The 16,779-nt window shown below is 39.6% G+C and overlaps 1 protein-coding gene across 2 annotated transcripts; it reads left to right on the forward strand.

Moving 5' to 3' along the window:
• The first annotated feature begins 166 nt into the window (after positions 1-166).
• Positions 167-9,936, forward strand: PCNP (PEST proteolytic signal containing nuclear protein). Of its 2 annotated transcripts, none has more exons than XM_019619335.3 (5): positions 167-462; positions 4,436-4,604; positions 6,667-6,741; positions 7,228-7,283; positions 8,265-9,936. In XM_019619335.3, the coding sequence occupies exons 1-5, from the start codon at positions 167-169 to the stop codon at positions 8,392-8,394; spliced, it is 726 nt and encodes a 241-aa protein (XP_019474880.1). In that variant the 3' UTR covers positions 8,395-9,936. The 2 variants fall into 2 exon arrangements, with proteins under 2 accessions (XP_019474880.1, XP_010718742.1); XM_010720440.4 differs by having other exon boundaries at positions 308-462; positions 4,384-4,604.
• Positions 9,937-16,779: the final 6,843 nt, after the last annotated feature.

Raw genomic sequence — 16,779 nt, forward strand, 5'->3', positions numbered from 1 at the left:
ATCTGGATTCGTTCATAGGCAATTAAAGTGTCTTGATTTCATCAGTTGCATACACTGGTGCTTCAAATTACCGATCGCATGTAGTGGTTTGTATCCGGGAAACCAAAGAACGGGGCCCTCTGATTTTTTATTTTTTTTTTTTCTCGTGAGGAAACGGCTGGGAGGGATGGAGGGAGGCTGGATGACTTTGGCGCAGTCCGCAGGGCGTTACTCAGCTCGCGCCGGCTCTGGCCCGCCGGAAGTGCACCACACAGGCGCCGCTAGGAGTTCTTCCCGCCCTCCCCGCGCGGTTTCCGCTTCCGGTACAACCCGCTGCGCCTTCTCCATGGCCGTGGGAGGAGCGGGAGGCGGTGGGCCCGCGGCGTCGCGGCGCGCATGCGCTGCGCGGGAGGCGGAGGCGGGGGAAAATGGCGGACGGCAGAGCGGAGGGGGAGAAGGCGAGGCGGCCGCCGCCCGCAGGAGGTGAACGTGCAGCGCCTCTCGCCGCGGGCCCGTGGGGCGCGCTGTGGGGACCGGGGGATGCCCCCGGGGGTGGGGGGCGCGGGGAGTGCCGCCCCCGGGGCGGACAGGCCGGCCTGGGCCGGGCCGCGCTGCGCCGTGTGCCCGGCCCTGGGGAGGGGGCGGCCCGGGCCTGACCGGGCCTGAGGGGCTGCGCGGAAGGGGAAGCCGCGGACTGGGCACGGCGCCTGGGGCCGCCTCGGCCTCACGGCAGCGCTTGTAGCCGACGAATTCGCCCTGGCCGCGTTAAGGCGTTCTCTTATTTCTTTATTTTAATGAAAAAATACACGGAATAATTCTGCCGTGTATCGAGAGGGATTTCACGGTTGCCATTGAAACACCCCAACATTGGCTTTAACAACTGTAGCACCTGGGGAGTAGTGATGCAGTGAATATCCCTGTGTGCCATCTTAAGCATCACGAGGGTTTTTGTTTGTTTGTTTGTTTTTGTTTTTGTTTTTTTGCTTGGCAGCAATCTACAAGTTTATTATTTAGTTTCGTATTATTTAGATATTTCTGTCTCCTCATGTACTGCTTATCATCTGTTCTCCTGGAATGTTTAATCATGTGTCTTTCCTTCTTACCTGCTTTCTTTTTCCTATGACTTAAAATTGGGAAAACGGTGACTTGCTAAAGCTTCCCTTCCCTGGTTTTGAATTAAATATCGCTAGAAACAGAAGGTATTTCTTAGATCTATTGGAAGATTTAATTTGTCTTGTAAACCAAATAAGATAGTATTAAGAATGAATCTTATGTCTGATCACCAAAGTATGAGTGGTGGTTCCTGGACTTTTTCATGTTCTGTTTTTTTTTTTTTTTTAATTATTATTATTATTATTTTATTTCTCATTTTGTGTGTGCAGTATTATAACTGGCCAGTATTACTCTGTCCAGTGTCCGTACTGTACCACCTACTTCTCTAGTGTGCTGGAATGTGATCTTAATGAGTTATGTTACATTGTCCCTAATGGTGGCTGTTATTCCCCAATGACTTTTTAAAGCAATTTAGAGCCTTCTGTTTTGCCAAAATCAATGTTTTCCTTCTCGAACTTAACGCAGTTGAAATTTGGTCCCACTCCTGGGGCAAGATAGCCCCAAATGCTCTGCACCCAGCATTGTTGCTCTTGTCACTTCTAGCACCAAGACAGTGAAAAGATGTCCATGTGCACACACAGCTTGTTGATGCTTGTGAGGAAAACTCCCATGTAAAGCAGTGTGGCTTCTTATCATAGAATTATAGAGTATCCTGAGTTGGAAAGGACCCACAAGGATCATCAAGTCCAACTCTTGGTTCACACAGAACCAACTAACATTCAAAGCCTGTGTCTGAGAGCACTGTCCAAAAGATTCTTGAACCCAGCAACTTGGGTTGCCCACAGCCCTGGGCAGCCCATTCCATGCCCACCGCCCTCTGGTGCAGAACCTGTCCCTAACCCCCAGCTGCCCCTCCCCTGACACAGCTCCATGCTGATCACTTGGATCCTGTTGCTGTCACCAGAGACAGTATTGTTACTGTGATCCATGAAAAAAGCGCTGGTCATAGTAGATTTCCAAATAGCAATGGTGCTTGTGATAGGTGAAATAGAACCATTTAGAAATCCCTAGGAAATAGTAAAAATTGTTTAAAAATATGTCTGCATTGGCTGAGGAAATAACAGAGACCTACTTCAGGAATGATCTGCATCTTCGTTTCTGTTTCCTCTGGAAATAGAGTAGTACAGCAGTTAGTCCCCCCAGTTGTCTTGAGCCATTTGTAGCACCTTCATCAAGCAAGTTTTTGTAAGGAAACCATTTATTTCAGCAATCTGCAGTTTGTCCTAAATAGAGCCTGGCAAAAGCAATGGCAGTAGGATCTAATTTTGAGAGGGAGGCTATTTAACATTTCCTGGAGAAGGGTGAGAAAATGTGTGTGGGAGTTGGTACAGCCAACTCTAGATGGTCTCAGGCTTCATGTTTTGTTTAGCAATGTTCTAGAATTTGCAGTCAAATTAGTAAGCTGTAGGGTATCATAATTTGATTTAGCTTCAAGCCAGCGTGAGCTTAGAAGCCTGGAATGGTCCAGTGTGACCTGAAGTCTGGGATGTTGTGGTTGCCTTTGAGGCAGGCTTCTAGATCAATCGTTCCAAAGCTTTTTGGGCCACTGAATCTTCTCCCTGCCCTCACATCACTTTACAAGCTACGATATACCTAAGTTAGATTAGTAATTGAATATTCTGTTTCATGAAAAAGCTGTAAACAGCTTCTCATAGCCCTGGAGAGTGCTGTTTGAAAGCTGTTCTAAGACAGCAACCAGTACCCAAGGTCACTAGTGAAAATGGTGCCTGTTTCTCTTTGTTGCTTTCGTGCTTACAATTTGAGTCAGATTTCCAGTGATGCAGACTAGTGCTATTTTTGAATAGAGTGAAGTTAGAATTTTTTACATCTGTGTAAGAAAGAAATTTGTCATCTACCATTTTCCCAATGATGAATGAGAAATCAATTTTGTTCCTGTCTCTCACTATCTCGAACATTAGGGTAGAAAGTCTATATGTTCTGTTACTGAGACAACACTTCTGATTTAGGAAATAGCAATATAGAGATGGTGGATAGGTAGTAACTGTACTGAATGGATGCCTGAAAATTTTCAATATTGAGCGGCTGTGAAAATTAAGGCAATTAAAAACTAAACAAATAACTACCACTACCAAAACCCAACCCAACAAACCTGCCAAATTGGAGCGTATGTCTTTCATTTTTCTCTTCAACATTTCTTCACGTCCTTAATTTTCCTTTCTCCTGACTCTCTTTGCTTTTTTCTTTTTTTCTTTTTTTTATCCCAGAGTTACAGTCTTGTGACCCCCAGTTCAGACTAGCTTCTCCCCCATTGCTGTGCTTTATTTCTGCTTTTTGTTGCTAGAGGGCAATACCAAGAACTTTTCTTCCCTCATGCTCTGAATTTGCTGTTTGTGGAGAGTCTTCTTCTCAACTTGATACAATGAGAAACCACTGTTAGTTTTTCTTAGACTGATAGTATGAGCACTTACCTGTCCTTTTTCTAATGCATGCTTTTTTTTTTTTTTTTTTTCCATCTGCTACTGCAGTGATTTGCTTATTGCAGCAGCAGAGAAATGTATTTTCGTTGAAGTGTTTGCTATGTTCACTATGAGTGTTCCAAGGGCACCTTTGTCCCTTGGCGTAGCTGAGGCAACCGTGTCTGTAGGAAATGAAAATGTGATTCAAGTCCTTCTTCTTCTGTAGACCACTGTGCAACTACTGTGTTCTTCTATGATTTTATGCAAAAATAGAAAAGATGAAATCTATATATATGTTTTTTCAGTGCCGATTCCTTCCTCAAGCAGAGCTTGGCAAATTTATTACAGATGAGATGCGGACAAGCAGTGACTTGAAACATGACTGAGACAGCCGGCCTGACTGTAGTCATTTCCCTGGTCTTAGAGTTGTGCCAGACAGGCCAAGAGACTGGCATGGACATGTTGTTATAAAAGTTTAGTAGAATTAATTTTAACTTAGGTCATCTGCTCTAGGTTTGGAATTGGGATTCTAGTTTGTGAAACTTTATCTATTGCAACTTAAACCCTAAAGAGATTTAGTCATCTGCACTTAATTTACTACGTGAACTTTGACTTCCATACTAAATAAATAGATTGTGCTTCAAGATTCTTTTCCTGGCTCGTACATGAGAAGTTCTGTATTAATAGTGGAGTGCTTGTGATTTCTTCTGCTCTTTGTGTTTTGCTGTCCACTAAATGTACGTTGGTGACAACTGCTGTCACTTAAAACACCTAACCTATTGCACTCAAAGTATAATGCTTTTTGAGGTTGCTGCTCCCATCAGTCTGCTCAGTAAAAATAGCTCATCTTGGTAAGTTGTTTCGACTTCACCAGGACCTGAAGAAGAGGCAGAAAAACCTGTGAAAACTAAGACTGTTTCTTCCAGTAATGGAGGGGAAAGTTCGAGTCGCAGCGCAGAGAAACGGGCAGCTAATGAAGAAGCTGAAGACTTCACCACAAAGCCTGCCCCTGCCAAAATGTCCAAGTTTGGATTTTCCATAGGCAGTCAGACATCAAAGAAGGCATCTGCAATATCCATCAAACTAGCAGCAAATGTAAGTTGTCTGCGGGCTTTTAATTTTAAGGAAAAGGGGACGTACTGTAGGGAGGCTTCCTTGCAGAAGGCAAATCTTGAATGAAATGTGGGTGACTTGGATGAAGATTAAGAAAGTGTTGAGAGCCACCTAGTCATGCATATGTAAGTACTTCAAGGTGATTAATACCAGGTCAGTTGTCTTAGGAAGCATAAAACCTGGTGGAAATTAACTATAGATCTCTGAATAAGCACAATAATTTTGTAATGAAATTTGATAGTCTGGAATAATTTCCTGAGGGAAATGAGCAGACTCATTAATCTGTTCAAGTCACTTTGAAATGAGAGCTGGGAGCTTCATTGCATGGGATGCTTAAAGCTTCATGAAAGCAAATGCTCTCTGAAGTGGCCTAGTAAGTCTTCCATTCTGAAGATCTTGTTTTTTGCATGGGGAAATGTAGTTTGTTTTTCATAACTCAGCTCGTTACTTGCAAGGTCAGTGTGATTCATTTGCTGCTGCATGTTTTGTAACTTTTTTGAAGGATTTATTTGGAAAATTGAAATAATATGCAAGAGATGAGACCTCATTGCACAGGTCTCGAAGAATTCTTATGCTCTGTGATAAACAGTGAAGGATACTTTGTGCTTGTTCTGAAGTGAACCTGATGCTTCTCCTTACTACAAAGTAGACCTGTACTAGCTCAAGCAAGGAGAAGCCAGATGCTCCCCCTGTATTAAATGGTTCATTTATACTTCCCTTATACATTTCACTGTGATGGATAGGTTATAGATCCTTGTCTGGATTAAGTTCAGATTGCAATCATGAAAGACTTGCACCTGCAGTGCCAGGATTGTGCAGATCTGCAGAAGATGAAAAGAGTGGTCTGTTATTTTCACATGGGAAGGAGACGTGGGCTGGCAGCATTCCAGGGTATAAACACAATTAGGTCAGATCAGACTGAAAAATTGGCAGATCTGCCTTCTGAGCAACTAGCAAACTCAGATTTCTCATGTAGGAAGCTATTTCCAGTGGCAGTAAATTTATCTCAGGATTTCTGGCTCACTGAGTTTAGTGAGTGATTGATATTGTACCATTTTTGACAGTGCTGTAGCTCAGCCTGTTTCCTTTTAGTTTAGTTTTTTTCCTTTTTTCTTACTATGCTACCCATTCCTCTGGAGCCGATGCTTTTAAGAGATGACACAATATTTATATAATATAGGATATTGGATAAGCTGTAGGCAGTGGCCTAAGGATTATTCTGCAGTATCAGCTTCCAAAATATGAATGTATACAAAATGATAACCAATAAAGTGATGATGGATGAAGCACTGCGTATAATTGATTTAGATAAAAGTGCTGTTGAAGCAAGCTGTTACTGATGATTCAGCACTTCCTTAGTGGTCTTGCAGAGAAGACATCAGAAGTAACTCTACTACATGTGGCAATCATGAGTTCAATAGCTTGATGTGCTTGAAATAGTGGAGGTTATTTACCAGAAGTCTAAAAAGTACTTTTTCAGAGGACGTTTATACTGTTCAGGCCTTCAAGCGTGAGTGATCCTGGATAAAAAGGTTCAGATTGTTTTAAGCCAGAAGGCTGTTAATCTGTGAAAAAGCAAGAAAATAAATGTACTCAATTTCTTGGCATTAATGAGTAACGATACTCCAAAAGAATAATGAAAAGGATAGCGTAGTAAAATTCTTAATACAACCACTTATTTGGGTTCTGATCTAATTGTTCATGTCATGCACCAGTGGCTGTGTGTCCCTGCAGAGTGCAAGTAAGTTGAGATTTACTTGTGGGGATCTGTAGTCTGAGAAGGCTCAACCAGCTTTTCGGAGAGTTTTTTGCACAGATGAGCAGCCATTTTCCTTTTCATTAGAGAGAAATTTCATCTGTTTTGATTAAAAATAAAATACTTTTCCTCCTCATTGCCCCTTCAGCTTCGGTGAAAATGTTTGACTTTGTTTTACCGTGTTATTTAAAATGCAAAGGGTAACTTTCTTTTTCTTTTTTTTCTTTTTTTTTTTCTTTTTTTTTGAGTTAGTAGATTTACTTTACTCGTGTATTTGGTCTCTTTCAGAAGCCTAAAGAGCCCGTTCCAACCCTTGCTCCAAAAACCCTTTCTGTAGCAGCTGCTTTCAATGAAGATGAAGATGTGAGTAATAAGCCGGTGATTGACACAACTTAAGAGTCCCATTGGTGCAGATTAGAGTTAGAAGGAGATAGCAAGTCATTTAATTTATTTTTTTTAATATAAGTGACGGGGATTTTCAGCTTAGTGGCAACTCCTTATTTTCCATTTAAGTATGTACAATTCTGTAGTACTCTACTGGTTCAAGAGATTGTTAAATATACTGATAACTTCTCCTTGAAAACAAAATATACATCATTTGAATTACTGGTTGCTTTCTCTGGGCTTTATAAAGGAGAGGCAAAGAGAAGTTGTGCTCTTTTTGGTTTCTTAAGTATTTCATTGTCATGTTTCTGCTCCTTCTTGCACAGAGATGATCAGAGAAATTGTTTTTATTTTTATTTTTTCTAAATCACATTGCTTTCCTGTCGGGCTGCATTCCATAGTTTAGCATTGAAGTGTTCGTAAGATAGTGGCCAGCCACACTCTGAACACCTTTTTCCGCTGTAGAGTGAACCAGAGGAAATGCCTCCAGAAGCTAAGATGCGTATGAAGAACATTGGAAGGTAGGTCAGCTGTGAACTGTGGTTTGAAGAAGGGTAAGCGTGGAAGAATATCAAGCTCAAGTCAAGTCTTGCAGATGGCTTACAATACAGAAAGATGGAATAGGTCCAAAAAGTTTTTCTTCAGAAACAAGCACAGTTAATATAGATCGTATGTTTCTATTGTAGTTTAAGAGTAGTATACGTACATTTATATGTTGGATCTAATTGCTGCCTTCTTCCTGAGGAAGAAATTTATTCTCTGTCACATAAAAACTAGTTTTCTTCTTGGAGATTAGTAGTCAAGAGTTCAAACTGCAAGTTTTTGTTTGCTGCTCAGTCTTATATCTTGGTAGTTCCCCATTTTACACATTGACCTGAGGTATGTAGACTGCTTGGATTTTTAAACTCATGCAAGAGAAAGATGAAGATGGTCTTCTGGAGAGACAAAAAAAAAAAAAAAAAACCAAACCAAATAGCTGGTTTACTTTTAAAATAAACATATATGGCTCTTTTGCTTGACACAGATTTGTGGCACATTAGAGTCACTGTTAAACAGAGGGAAGGCTTTACTTAAGTGAGAGATTAATCTTGAGCATATATATTTTGAAGATGTTCATCATTATAGATTGCTTTTAAAGTGAGATCCCTGACTTGACTTACTGTTAATGCAGTATGCTTCTCAGTGAATTTTCTTCTCCAACAGTTGATTTGGATCCTCAGCTTCTTTGCCTGTACTACAAATTCTTCACAGTTAGCAGCAGTTACTGCCATTTCCACTCCCTCTGCTGCCCCATCTCATCTTGACGTACCACAGACAGATGAGTTTATTTTGCCAACCGACAGTTGCTAGTAGTTAGGACTCCTGACATAACTGAAATAAAGAAATGTGTGGTAGTTCCTGGCAGCAGGTTGGACTTGAAATTGATTTTTTTCAGTGCCCTGTTGCAGAAATTACTGTCGTTAAAGTGACTTTCTCAACTGATGCTGTTTTGCTTTTCACAGGGATACACCAACCTCAGCAGGACCAAATTCCTTCAATAAAGGAAAGCATGGGTTTTCCGACAACCAGAAGCTATGGGAGCGAAATATAAAATCTCATCTTGGAAATATCCATGACCAAGAGAATAACTAAACAATGTGGATTGAGATTTGGGTGTCTGGGGGGAGGGGAGGGTGTAACATTAAAGGAACAGTCTCCTTTTTTAAGAATGGTGTAAGACTATCTTTGGAGCCACTTTTTTAAGATTTTGAGTGGTACACTAATAACTGAGTTTGAAATTAGAGGTAATTTATGTTTTGTATACAGATCTCAAGGCATTTGCTAATTTTGTAGTTCCATGTGATTAGTTTCAAAAGGTTACAGATAATAAAGAAATTGGAGTGGTACCTTTTTAAGATTTTTTTTTTTTTTTTTTTTTGTCAGTGATTAATTAAGGTGAAGGAAAAAGGTTACTGTCTCTTTAATCAGGTTAACGTAGAGTGCTCTTGCATTCTTATTTCTGGCTCCCTCTTCCTAACAGGAGAAACAGTTGGCTCCTGGGAATACTGCTAAAGAGTGAGCATTGTCTTGTGCTAGAAGTGTTACTGGACTATTAATTTGAATAAGAACTTAAACAGGAAACATTAAGAACCTGGATTTATTTTTTTTCCCCGCAGTTAACTTTTTGTTAAGTCTTTGCAAACTAGAAATTATGTTGCTCTGAGTGGCTCTGGTAACTTAGCTCTAATTTTGTTTAAAACTTCATGTAGGATGTGTAACATTCTGTGGCCTGTTTCACACCGAGGAAATGGGCCTTGTCTGTATATTAGATACAGTCTGTAAAGAATATTCACTACAAGGATAAATCAGTATTTTCAATGTGCTCCTCTTAAGTCATTAGCCTTCAGTAGTGCTTGTTAGCATTTCCTTGTGAATTAAATAGAGACTAATATTAAATGCAGCAATGAGTGATACACAAAGGCCACCACCAAAAGGACAAGATAATGTACGTTAAGCTTCCCGTTTGGTTGAAATAGTTTTCTTTACTATGCCTAGAAGGAATAAAAGCCACACCAAAAATCAATAACTCACTGCTTAAGTATGAAAAATCTTAAGATGCACTTTCCCTGTCTTGCCATGTAAAACAAAATGCCTTGATGCCTGTGTCTTCACTGGATGCTATCTGGTTTCAAAAAATCCTGCTTTTGCAGTCCTAATACGTGTAGTATCAACTAGAAATAAAACTCATCCTCTTCCTGTATGTCTGCCTTTTGCAGTAATTTGGAAAAATGACAAAGTAACAGCTGCAACAACAAAAAAACTTCAAAAAACTTAAGGTTCTTTCCAGACTCCAATACCTGATAGCATCAACAACCACTTTCATTTTAACCTGGAACTGATCGTAGAGTTCGGTATATTAATTGCTTTTATCCTCTCTCTAAAGCTTCTCTTCATGTTAAATTTAAACCTGCAAGTGAAGAAAGGAAAGTGCATCTTCAGTTGTATTTTTTTATTTTATTTTAGGAAAGCTCTGACCACTTAGACTTTTGAGTTTGTATGTTCTAAAAAAATATTTTTTGTATTTTTGTATTGTATGTGTAATCTTTTTTCTTTTGAAGTCTGATGCAGTTGAATACCTGTAACTATTTTCTTTAAAAGCCTTGTTATAAACGTAACATAAAAAAGTATACATTATTTTTTTTTTCCATAGCATATATCTTTTGTTTATTTAAAACAAAGAAACAAACAAAACAGCAACAGATAACCCAACCTGGGCGCTATGGAGCTTGGCAAGGCAAAATGAAGCATTTGCATTTCACTTACTACATATGGTTGTATTTGTCCAAAGAAATCCTTGAAGATAGTAGGTATTATTAGTGAGTGGCTGTTTTATCTTGCTTCTTAGCAATTACTGGATACATTCTTGGTCTCTTGTCTTAGGAGAAAGCAAAAGGGGACTTGGAGTAAGACTATTCTTTCTTAATTAACCCTGCTGTCAACCACGTCTTCCACCTCTTTGGCTGAAGCAGGTATTGATTTCAACAGTTTCCTGGTACTTGTAGGCAGAGCAGCACACTTGCTAGGATGTAGCTTTCGTGGAAGTCAGATTACAGTTTTATATTTGTCTGATTTACTTTCGTGGTCAGTAAATGTAATTCCATTCTTTGTGAGAGACTGCAATAACTTCTAGATCTGAATTGAAGGTAAGCAGAAATCCTGTCTCACTTGAAGTTCAAGTTCCTTCTCAGTGCTGCGTGGAAGAAAATCTAACCAGGATTACCTAAATCCACTTGAGACTGAATGTCTGACAAGCTTGATCTGGTAGTTACAAAGGTGTCTGTTGTCTGATGCAAGGAAGAACTGATCTGAGAAGTATGGTTGAGGAGAATGTTAGCTGGAACTTCACTTGGAGTTCTGGGCTTCCTCTGCAATATTCATTGTCTGAATATAGTAGTAATAAAGGGGAAAGCTATGTATTTCAGGGATTCTGTTTGTTTTTTGGTAAGAATATTAAAGAGTTCTAAAATTAATTGTGAACTACCTGATTTAGCTGCCTTAAGTTCTTCAAGGGCATTTGCAGAGACTTCAGCTGCCTTATAGGGAGATGTGTCTGACTATCAGTAGTTGAAATGTGTTATACACACAACTTACGCTTTTAATCAGAAGGCTTATGCTTGCTTAGCAGTAAAACTTTACTTAGCACCTGAGAAGCTTGTAAAACATTTAAGACATAAGGTGAAGGCAGAAGTAATTATCCGGTAACCTTTTCCATGCCTGGACTGCATTTGAACCTGCTTTGTGGCAGGGTTGTTGGTGTATCCAAGCTCATTTAACACTAATTATACAAAAGATAATGAATGTAGGCAGCTACTTGTAGCGGTTTCAAGCATTGCTGGTGTAGCCTCTCACTCCTGATTTCATTCCTTTGAAAATGTAAGAAGTGTACTGTCCAGATTCTCAGAATCTATATTTAATCAAGCAGAAGGAAGTATCAAGCTGCCTGTCTGTAAGGTAACAGACGATGCTCTTTTAATTTTGTGGGTTTACTTCCTTGTAGTAGATTACCTCAGACAACTTTGGCAAAAGCAGATGTTATGTCATGGCATCCTCACCCTGGCAGTTGCCACAGTTGTATTCAGGCCTGTTGCATTTCATTTCTGCTAGGCTCGTGATTCCTAGAGCACCTCCTTGTCAGAACTGACAGGGCTGTGCTGAGTTCTGTGTACTGAGTGGTCTTGTCAAAGCTTTCATTGTGAGGAAGCCCAGAAACTTTTACTGCCTAACAGATACATATTTGCATCCTAAAAATTACACTGTGTTTACTTTGGAAAGCTACTTGTTAAATAAGTTGGAGCCATTGCCTCTGAGTAGAGGCATGGATAACTATAAAATTAGAAGCGTGAGCTGTTACATTTTAACCTTGTGTAAAACTTACTAAATGTCTGTGGATTTCCATTTCTAAGAGTGATAGGAGCTCGAGCAGGAGATATAGGTACAAAGTAAACCTTTAAAATCTAGCTTGCATTCCTTCTGCAGTATAAATAGATATATGCCAGCTTCCCTTCAGGGTAGGTAAGAGTGGCAGTGACTGCCACAGCTAGCAACTAGAATATAAACTATCTGATGAAGTTGAGTACAGTGAGATCTTAAAAACCTTTGCTCATCTTTGACCTCTTTCTTAAATTTGGTTCCTTGCTTGGATTTCATAGTGAAACAAATGCACAGATCAAATGTTTGTGGTTCTTTAGTGAGAATTCTGCTGAAACTTCAAGTCACAAGCCTATGTGAATACTTTCCTTGAAATACGAATATATTAATCTAAGGCAATGCAAGTCATAATAAAAATACAGTTCTCTTTTTTTTTTTTTCCCCCTAGTTTTCCATAATTTGTAATCATTATGTTTAAAGTATTGGCTGATGCTTGGTAGGTGGTTATAAAATGGTAATTCAACCTTTGCTTTTGTGCAAAAATCTGGTAGCTTTTCATGTTCATACATAAACAAAACTACACTCCAGTGTTGCAGACACAAAATAGAGCAGTATAGTGTGAAGACTAATAATGAAGCTAGCATATCTTAGGTAAGAAAAAAATAAAGCATATCTTAAGTGCTTGTTTAGCACTAGCCTGGGCTGCTGAACTTAGTGGTACAGAATAAGTTAATGCTGATGCTACCATTTATAAGACAAGGTCCTCTTACAGAGATATATTTTTCATATGTTGCTGAGCTTTCTGGCAAGTCTCATAGCTGATGAGTGAGCTTCATAGTCACAGTAGACTTGTGACATAACCAAATGGTTAGCCTGCTAAGTAGGTACACAGTTCCAATGCTTTAGGTATGCACAGCTCTTCATTTAACAGCCAGGAGTAATGTGATTCTGGCACAAATGAAAGGGCAGGGAAAGTTATCCACACATCACTTGTGGTTTTTAATTTTTACATCTGTAGTTGCAGCCTTACTGAATAGTATTTGTTCATTGTTAGGCCATGTTATTCCTTCTGTTCTCAGCCTTTTGAAATCCTGATTTTGATACGTGTACTTCTGATGTAGCCTGGATTCCTGTGTGGGCTCGCAGAAGAGTTAGTTAGCTAATATGCTAAAATGCTAAGTGTTAATGTGCCCAAGTCCTAGTGTTTCCATTAGGGAGCAGGATAAACAAAACCAACAGACAAATCCCAACAAAACAACCTCCCCAGGAACAAAACAACAACAAAGCTGGCCTTTCTGCAACACCAGCATTGCCTTAAGTTGCTAGCAGTAATGAGAAGGCAGCTGCATGACTAAGGTCCTTCAGCCAGGAATGTGATGCTGGAGAGCTTCCCAACCCAGAGTAGGGGCAAAGACATAAGTGCCACATGATGCTTCCTCCTGGGTAGCAGTGTTACACAAACACAGCCAAAGTATACATTTATACAGTGTTTGTTGTGCTCTAGTCTGTCCATGTCCTAACACTTAATTTAGGAATGCAGTGGTTTTCCTATCCTTGTACAAATTGATTTAACTTAAGCAAAAGTTGAATACAGGTGTTAAATGAACCATATGGAACAGCCTCCTAGGTATACAGATGAGGGCTGCTCCAAAAGTAATGCCTCCTATGTTGTTATGTTGGCCCACAATGTCAGAGGCAGAAGGGTTGAACCTTCCCACCAATATTCTCTTTCATGTTGCTGTGACAGATGGCAGCAGAGGGAGGTCTGACAGAATGACTGCTGACATGGGAGTGCGTTTGAAGCAAAACTGAATTCTTCTATGCAGAGAAAATGCACCCATGGACATCTATCAACACTTGTTGGACACTGATGGAAACCAAACAGTGGATGTGCAGCCTTTCGGTATCTAAAGGGAGCCTACAAACAGGAGGGGAATCAACACTTCGAAAGGGTTGATAACTGCAGAACAAGGGGAAATGGTTTTAAGTTGAGGAAGAGGAGATTTAGGTTGGATGTCAGGGAGAAATTCTTTACAGAGAGAGTGGTGAGGTGCTGGAACAGGCTGCCCAGAGAGGCTGTGGATGCCCCATGCCTGGAGGTGTTCAAGGCCAGATTGGATGGGGCCCTGGGCAGTTTGGTCTAGTATTAAATGGGGAGGTTGGTGGCCCTGCATGTGGCAGGGGGTTGGAGCTTCATGATCCTTGAGGTCCCTTCCAACCCTGGCCATTCTGTAATTCTGTGAGCACAGTGAGGCAGTGGGTGGTGCATTTCAGCAGTGGCAACAGCAGTGTGAAAGATGAGCCATGTTCTGGATGGCCATACCCAGCTGTCATGCCACAAAGTATTTTCAGTCATCTCCACACAAATGAGCAGATTACAACCAGGGAACTGTGCATGGAGCTGAATATCAGCTTCAGTGCATTGGACACAATGTTGAAATGTCACAAAGTCCATGCCAGGTAGGTCCCAAAGATGCTCACATAGGTACAGAAAGAACAGAAAGAAAGCTGAAGATGACCATTTCCTGGATCCCCTCATTACAGGTGATGAGACATGGCATCAGCACTACAAGTCAAACTCAAAATAATGTGGAGTGGCAACATGTGAATTCCCCATCAAAGAAGTTCAATATGCAGCAGTCAGTGAGTACAGTCATTCATTGTCTTTTGAGGTAGGAAAGAGACAGTCCTGGATTTCCTGGAACCACAACAAACCATCAATGCTGAACGAGCTCAGGGCTCAAATTTCCAGTCAGGTCAGAGAAGACAACCACCATTCTCTTGCAACACAATAACACCACGCTTCCATACTAGGTGGCAGTTGGAAGACCATGGAGCAAATTGCTTATACATCCAATGTATAGGTCAGATTTGGCACTTCTGACTTCCATCTGTTCAGGGCAATGAAAGATGGACTACATGGGCAACATTATCCTGTTTTCCTAACAACAATGCAGTCATAGCAGCTATGGGTGGTGCAGATTTTCATTAGTGTGGCTCTTGTTCACTGCTGGTGAAAATGCATAGCTAGTGGTGGTGACTATGCTGAAAAATGTTTGGTAGCTGGGAACGTGCTCTATCAAAGTGTTATTTGCTCTTTGCATTGTGGAAGCATTACTTTGAAGGAACCAATGTAGATGGTAGAATACAGAGAAGGAATAAATAACTCAAACATTTTCCACAAAAAAGGTTGCTTAATAATTTCTGACAATACTGGATTTATTTAATGACAGAAACCGTAACTTTATACATCATACACTAAATAAAAACAGTATAGTTTACAGATTAAATTTATGTACAAGAATTTATTACTAGGAATATAAATGGATACATCTTAGGAGCTTTATTAAAAAAAAAAAATCAACTTAAATAATATTAACTGCATTACTAGCAGTCTTCAAATAGGCTGTGGGAGAATCTTAAATTAAGAGCTTAAGAAATCTAAAGAAAAACATAAGGCAACTGTACAAACACAGGAACAGCAAAACAGGCACCGACAGCCCCTGCTAACTTCATGCCATTCTGAAAAGGCAAGGCACAGTACGTCAGGAAAGGGATGTCCCAATGTTCAGCTTTGATATTCCTGGCTGAGTTTTGCTTATGAAACAACTTTTCAGGTGGTTTTTCATCTTTTTTTTTTTTTTTTTTTTTTTTTTTTTTTTTTTTAAATGGCAGGCCATCACATCAGTTAAAGCACTTCTACAGGCTCTGAAATTTCTGTTTTTACCATATATTGGGCAAATAAATTAATGCACCAAAGATTAAAAGATTAAACTGAGGTGCCAATAATATTCTTTGTAAGGAAAACACTAAATATACAAATAATGTTCTAGCATTATTTACAGCTGTATTTCCTTGAAATTTCATCACTTAATACATAATTATTTATCAGATACAAACACTGGAGTAAGTTTTAAAGATTACCTAGCAGTCTATTCTTTTCTCATCATAATGGAACTGTTAATTTACTTATGTCTTTATAATTTATAGCAGGATGGCTATCTCAAGATTCCTTTACCATACAAAAATTGAAGCGTTATAGCTAGCAGTACTTTTTCCCCAAAGTATTCCTCTTAATTTTACTCAATTGGGTAGCCAGAAAAAAAAAAAAAGAAAAAACAAACCCCTCACTTGTAAAGGCTGCAGGAAATAAAAATGATGACCTTACTTCTCTGTAGGATGCCCTTCACCTCTAAAGGGGTAATCCATAGATTAAACAAAATCCAAGCCAGGAACTTGGCCTGCCTTGGAAAAAAAAAAAAAAAAAAAAAAGAAAAAAACCCCAATCTTCATGCTTGTAAAATAGAAAAAGAGCAGTGCCCTGTAGCTTCGAAAGCAGATGGTCATAATTAAATGTGAAAAAAGGTAAAAATACTAATTCAAGTGAAGTGGTTACTTTATTTTGGATTTTGCAGTGCTCCTCAGTGGATCTTTTTCACGGATACAAAGATACACAAATCCAACTTCATTTACCAGGGGTATTTTACAGTGTTCCGGGCTTCCATGAGAACACTGCTGCTGTCAAAATTGGAAAACATTTGACAGTGCTAGAGGGACAAATTTAAAGAATGCAGTCTTGACTCTTCATATACATCCCATCACCCCCAACTAAACACATTTGTTTTTTAAAAAGAATTTAAAAAATAAAAAACCCAAACCTTGAGATGCAAAAAGTACTAAATCACGGGGGTTTTAACTAGGGCCAAGCATTGCTGTGAGGCAAGCTTTAAAAATTAAAAAACAAGGGGAAAATTTTTAATCCACATATTTTAACACTAGGTAATTAGCTTGCCAAAGCATTTGTTAGGGAAGCAAAAAAAAAATTACCAGTCTCCAGAAGAGCTTTTGACCAATTTATTACAGGATACTGAGATACTTAAAATTTTCTACCCTGATATTGTTTTCCCCCCCATTTGGGAATTGTCAGAGTTCCTCCCATCAGCAAGATACCAAATCAGATCATAAGTTGCAGGACTCCTTCAGTAAAAACATATGCCCATTTTTAAAGAAACGTGCCATTACATCCCTTTCACTTACAACTTTCTGTTTTTTTTTTAATGCAGAAATATATCCATCACTAATTTACCCGCTTGGGGTACACAAAATAAC

The sequence above is a fragment of the Meleagris gallopavo genome, chromosome 1 (genome assembly GCF_905368555.1).
Source record: "Meleagris gallopavo chromosome 1, MGAL_WU_HG_1.1, whole genome shotgun sequence".
NCBI lineage: Eukaryota > Metazoa > Chordata > Aves > Galliformes > Phasianidae > Meleagris > Meleagris gallopavo.

Coding starts and splice junctions, on each gene's coding strand:
- PCNP (XM_019619335.3), top strand. CDS start 167: ATGGAGGGAGGCTGGATGACTTTGGCGCAGTCCGCAGGGCGTTACTCA. Junction 6,742..7,227: donor CTTTCAATGAAGATGAAGAT/GTGAGTAATAAG, acceptor TTTCCGCTGTAG/AGTGAACCAGAGGAAATGCC. Junction 7,284..8,264: donor CGTATGAAGAACATTGGAAG/GTAGGTCAGCTG, acceptor TGCTTTTCACAG/GGATACACCAACCTCAGCAG.